Raw genomic sequence first — 6,010 nt, 5'->3', positions numbered from 1 at the left:
GCCCCTTTTCTTCACAGCACTAAGGCTATTTATAATAAATTGACTGATACAGGCATTTCCTATTAAAAAAAAGTCCACACTGAGCAGCAACGGCCATCGTTTATTGAGATCACCCTCTGCGCTGGACGTGGTGACATGCAGTTTGCATAAACCTCGTGTGTGTGCTCTTGCCACAGTGAGCTCAAAGGCAAAAAAAACAATTCATTTAACCAGAAAGTGTTCATAATATGCATTTATTCTTTAGCTTATAAACAATTTGTCCTTCGAAAGTTAATTATCATTGGCAACAGCTTTTCTCAGGTACTTCTGTCCAAGAGAAGGTAAGAATTTAGCCCTTGATGAGCAACAACAAAATACACACACACACACACACACACACACACACACACACACACACACACATACAAGGGGTGAAAGGGACGACCTTCTTAACTGGTAATAACATTCCACTGTTAGGTGATTGTATAAAACTTCCAAGCTGGCTGTTCTTCCAGATGCTCTCTTCTGAAGGATGTAACAGCTCACAGCTTTATATCCATACGTTCGGAACGATGCTTCTAGTTCATTCATAGATTCTCCGGGGCTCCTGCAGCACCACACCGCCTTCTGTCACGGCACTCTGTAGTCGCTTCATCTGGTTTTGAAGATCAGAAAAAAGGAAAAGATTAAGTCAGCACAGTAAGCGGACAATACACCGTGCTTCTCACTCCTCAAAACAAAGAGAGATGAAACAGCTGACTTGCTCCTTGCTAACTTCCAAGCCTCCCCTGGTTTTTCAGAAAGCGATCTTAATGACACGGATAAGAAGAGACCTTAGAGACGTCAAAGACTAATAGTGTCTCGTTAGACACACGAGATGTTAACATGTGAACGGGAAGCAGAGTGGTCTACGTTGCGGCTGTACACCAGTTCCCCTGGATGGACTCTGGACAAGCCAGCCTCAGGTTACTTGTACACAGGACAGGGGATACTAATCCTGACCCTCTGGGCCACTCTGCAGGTCAGGATACCCACCTCAGCACCTGCCACGTTGAAAGAACCTGAGAAATGCAATTACCGCTACTATGTAAGCACCTGACATCGGGAATTAGTACCTTCTAAATAAATACAAAACCAAAATACCGAGTCTGAGGCTGCCTCCCACGGAGTGGGCTGGTAGACCATGAAGTTGATTCCTGCCTCCAAGCATCGCTCTGCCAGCACCCGTCCCACGCTCTCACAGGCCACCACGTTTGTGGTGCTGTAAAGATGCTTTTTAATGGCCCACTCCCGAGTGGACGCTGAAACCACAACCTGGCCACTGCGATGCTCAACAAGCGCTTCCACGTGATGCTGAGTCCTTATAACTCGCAACCTAAACGAGATGAGAACAGAATGAAATCATAAAAGAATCCTAAAGATTAAAAAGCCTCAGGTGAATAAACGCCAACTATTTCTCAAGAACACGGTGTTTCATTTACTTCAACGCACTTAACCTGGATTTTACTTGGGGAAGGTGTTTGTCCTCTGCCTTTGTGAGGATAATCTCAATAACTAAACCAAACATTTCCACTTAACACCTCAAATATCCTAGAGAAACTTGGTATTTCTGAAAAGTGAGAATTATTGACACAGCAGCTACCTCAAAAAAGGATTTAAGGAGGGGCACCTCGGTGGCGCAGTCGGTTAAGCGTCCGACTTCAGCCAGGTCACGATCTCGCGGTCTGTGAGTTCGAGCCCCGCGTCGGGCTCTGGGCTGATGGCTCAGAGCCTGGAGCCTGTTTCCGATTCTGTGTCTCCCTCTCTCTCTGCCCCTCCCCCGTTCATGCTCTGTCTCTCTCTGTCCCAAAAATAAATAAACGTTGAAAAAAAAAATTTAAAAAAAAAAAAAAAAGGATTTAAGGAGGCAGAGCTAAGCTGTGACCCTGCGATGAGTAAGGATACATTTACTCTAAGCCTTTATTTATCAGCTAACACCAAAATAAAGATTGATCAAAGATTTAAATGTAAAAAACTGAAATCATAATACTAGAAGGTACACTTTTTTTTACAATCTCGAAGTAAGCCTATTTAAATATGATATCAAACTATGTCATCCAGTTTTTATAAAGACTGACAAATTTTTCTGCAGTTAAAAAAAAAACAACAGCAAACAAACCAAAAGGCAAGCTAGAAACAAAAAACACTTTAAACACATATTATGCAAAGAGGTAATTTCCATGTAAAAAGCCTCCTATAATCAATAAGAAAATGACCAATAACTTAACAGGCAAAAGATCTGAACAGCCTGTTCACGGAAATAGAAAATATTAATGGCCCTTAGGCCCATGAAAACATGTCCAACCTCACTGATCAAATGCATGGAAAAAACAATTCATTGCAACCCTGTTTGGAAATCACTGCAGTAATCAACGATATGGAGCCAGCCAACAAAAGCATCCATGTGGTGGTATTCTATGCAGTCACCAGAACGAAGTAGCACTTTATGACGATGCTGCTGACATTTATTGAGCATCTACTGTGCCAGGCATGGTCCTGTTTCAGGCATAGTTCATGTAGCAAAATAATCTCATAACCATTTCTTTTGATTTTTTTTTTAATTTTGATTTTGTTTTTTGTTTCAGTCAGAAACTGACCCAAAAAGGTTATGTCACTTTAGCAAGATTACAACTAATGGTAAGTAATGGAGCTGGGATTTCGGTCCAGGGGTCTGGTTCCAGAGCCAATGTTCTTCACCAACACAAAGGAATTCCAAGATGTACTTTGAAGGACGCAGGGAGGATTCAGGCAAAAAACAGTGTATGTGGTGTGCTAAAAGATTTGTAATTTATTTATTTTTTTTATCTCAGAGAAAGAGAGCAAGCGGGGGACAGAGAGAGAATCCCAAGTGGGTTCTGCACTCAGTGCAGAGCCTGACACAGGGCTTGATCTCACGACCATGAGATCATGACCTGAGCTGAAATCAAGAGTGGGCCACAGTCTGCTGATCCTTATCCTAAACCATGTGTTCAACAAAGACAGAGGACTCATCTCTAAGGTCACTTCCTACGATAAAATACCAAAATTCTATACTGATAATACTGTGAATATGACTGATAGAACAAAAAACAGGTGGGAAAATAGATCTCTAATTATTTAAATGATCCAAATATCAAGTAAATAGGTTTGGTGTTTCAAAAGCTTTTTTGACTTAAGATCCAGATTAATTCAAGTTATCTGCCTTCTCCCTTTGACTCCTCCCTCTGTACACTAAGTAAAAATGCATCATAACAACTGTAACACTTCATTATCCCTATTCCATCTTTCACTACGAACCCATGAAAACATCTGCCGACAGGGATGACGTCTACTCTATGTTTGCATCTCTTGCCTCTAGCAAAATGCCTACGAAACGCCACAGGCCTAATGATTGTTGAATGAATATATCACACACATACGATTTCTAACTTTCCGTTACAATTTTATGGAGTCCTTAAAGAAACATTCCCCTATAACACATGCTTACTAAGTAAATCAGCAGATAAAATAAAGCAGCACAGTGATAATAATTTCTAGTGGCCTGGCTCTTAGGGGAGACCAAACATATCTGAATCCTAGCTCTGGTGCTCATTATTAACCTTGTCCCCTTATGCCTCAATTCTCTTGCTCCTATAAAATGGAGGACGTTATTGCACCTGCTTCATAAAGCAATTTTAAGGATTAAATGAGAAAACGTACATAAAGCAACTAATGTAGTTCCTGGAAAATACAAAGCGGTCAATAAACAACCATCTTTATAACAAAGAAGAGACTCCTAATCAGGGCTCCTGGGTAGCCCGGTCCGTTGGGCGTCCAACTTCAGCTCAGGTCTTGATCTCATGGTTCATGGGTTCGAGCCTCGCGTCAGGATCTGTGCTGACAGCTCAAAGCCTGACGCCTGCTTCAGGTTCTGTGTCTCCCCCTCTCTCTGCCCCTCCCATGCTCATGCTCTGTCTCTCAAAAATAAATAAACGTTAAAACAAAAAAATTTAAAAAAAGAATAGACTCCTCACTTGTCTTTCTGCTTCTACCCTACCCCCTTAAAAATCTGCTCACCCCAAAGCAACGAGAATGACCTTTAATTCAAACTCAAACTTTAAACCCTCTCACAGTTTCCTACTGTAGTGCAAAGAAATCATAAATTGCTTACTTCAATTTACAAAGTTAATGATCGGTCTCCTACCTACTCCTCTATTTTCACCTTACACTATCCACTCCTTCGCACACGAAGCTCACTAAGCTCCAGGTACACAGGCCTTTTAGTCCTTCCAACACACAAGCCCATTACCACCCTGGCCGTTTCCTCTGCTGGGAATGCTCTTCCTGGCAGACTGTCTTCTCCCTATCTTTTAGAAGGAGCCTTAGCAAGCACCCAGCCCCCCCCTCCCGCCCCGTTCTAACATCATCCTCTTTAAATTTTCTTCCTGACATTTATTTACTGTTTGTCTCCTCCTCTGCTACAGCAGATTCCTGCGAAGAGAATCCCCAGAAGTATCTGGCAGGTTAACTGAATTGATGAAACCAACTTGTAGCGCACCCTGCACTGCTGTCAGTCAATTACCTGGCCGATGTTATTACCTGTGCCAGAACTCACGGGAGGGCCACGCTGTCCCCCAACCCCGCTCTTTCCTGGCCACAGCTAAGAGCTCCAGATTGCGCGGGTTCCGGTTGGTGAACTCTGGCGCGACGGCTTCATTTTCCAGAGGATCCACTCCAGGCTTCACCGCTGGCTTGGAACTGGTTGAGAGCGCTGCGACCCCACACCCTAAGAATGGAAACCACCACATGTATCTTTAAAAAGACAACCACGGACAAAACTGGAATGTGATCTAACCTTCTCTCCCCGGAAGGGGGAGAAAAAGGTAAGTCTGGTCACAGAGTCCAGTCATCACAGATCCTGGTTCTTGACTTCCTACTACTGTCATCACCATGCTGTTAGCCTGGGATGTGCTGAATATAAATCACTACTTGCGTGTGCACACTTATTGGGCAGGCCCTGGGAAGTTATCTGAGAGAAGTGGGAATTACCGCGGTTCCTGCAGACCGACAGCCACTCCCAGAACCGCGACCGGAGCGCCATCGCTGAGGGATCGCGAGCACAGCCTCGGAAAAGCCTCGCGTCCTTTCCTCATCGAGGTCCCAACCGCTCGCCGGCCGCAGCCATATTAACTCAGGGAAAAGAACTCGGATCCCGGAGGTCACAGACGTCTCGGCCCGGAACTAACAAGCCCCTCCGCCGAGCGGCTGAGAGGGCGGTCCGTCACCTCTGTTCCTCCAATCACCGCCTACGCTGAAATGCACGCGACCCTGGAGCCCGCCAACCACCTCGCTGCAACGCGACTGGGGGCGGAACGCAACGCACTAGGTTAGGAGAGCTTTTAGCGTTGAGTCGCGGGTCCGAGGCACCCGTAACTTCGCGTTGCCGTATTCGGCTCCCGTAGTCGCAAAGCCTCGGCCGATCGTTGTCGAACCCACACACAGCCCCGCTGAGCAATAGGAGAAACTGGGCAGCGCAAGGTGCAGTTTCTCTTCAGAAGCCGTGGTTGTCATTTCCCCGGATGGCCCGTGTAACACTCTTGCCCCGTCCCACCCAGGTTCAGGCCCCGAGCTTAAGCTCGTGAGCTTATGCTGTGATTCGCCGCATGCTCTCCGAGCAAGCTCATACGTTTAACGAGACGGTTAAACGAACACACCACACTCTCTCCGTAGCGCAGTTTTACCTTGAAGGGCCCGCCCTTTCTAGTTACACCCTATCTACAAGCTCCGCCCTCCATCCACTTTTTCTAGAAGGCACTAGAATGTGCAAATGCGCACGCGCAACCGGTGTCTGGGGGAGGTGGGGGAGAATCTTCAGCCGAGCACCTCCTTCCTCCCCAAGTCCCAGAGCCCGACTTCCGTTCTCCTGCGTTCGCGCCCTTCTCATTCGCCCTCTAATTGGGTGAAAATGCTGAGCCCGCCCTCTCCGGCTCCTCACTTCCGGGTCTGTCGCACTTTTCGCTCCCCTCCATCCCTT

The 6,010-nt window shown here is 45.9% G+C and overlaps 1 protein-coding gene across 1 annotated transcript; it reads right to left on the bottom strand.

Moving 5' to 3' along the window:
• Positions 1 to 217: 217 nt before the first annotated feature.
• On the bottom strand, positions 218 to 5,706 carry MRPL18 (mitochondrial ribosomal protein L18). The gene is made up of 4 exons (XM_047857897.1): positions 5,026 to 5,706; positions 4,576 to 4,762; positions 1,123 to 1,354; positions 218 to 634 (listed from the first exon to the last, which is right to left on the bottom strand). Exons 1-4 carry the CDS (start codon positions 5,075 to 5,077, stop codon positions 563 to 565), a joined length of 543 nt encoding a protein of 180 aa, XP_047713853.1. The 5' UTR covers positions 5,078 to 5,706; the 3' UTR covers positions 218 to 562.
• Between the last annotated feature and the right edge of the window lie 304 nt (positions 5,707 to 6,010).

The sequence above is a fragment of the Prionailurus viverrinus genome, chromosome B2 (assembly GCF_022837055.1).
Source record: "Prionailurus viverrinus isolate Anna chromosome B2, UM_Priviv_1.0, whole genome shotgun sequence".
Taxonomy (NCBI): domain Eukaryota; kingdom Metazoa; phylum Chordata; class Mammalia; order Carnivora; family Felidae; genus Prionailurus; species Prionailurus viverrinus.
The sequence above is the reverse complement of the archived record's forward strand: the minus strand, read 5'-3'. Positions and strand labels throughout refer to the sequence as shown.

Coding starts and splice junctions, on each gene's coding strand:
- MRPL18 (XM_047857897.1), bottom strand. CDS start 5,077: ATGGCGCTCCGGTCGCGGTTCTGGGAGTGGCTGTCGGTCTGCAGGAAC. Junction 4,763..5,025: donor GTCGGTCTGCAGGAACCGCG/GTAATTCCCACT, acceptor TTCCATTCTTAG/GGTGTGGGGTCGCAGCGCTC. Junction 635..1,122: donor GGGAGGCAGCCTCAGACTCG/GTATTTTGGTTT, acceptor CTTCAAAACCAG/ATGAAGCGACTACAGAGTGC.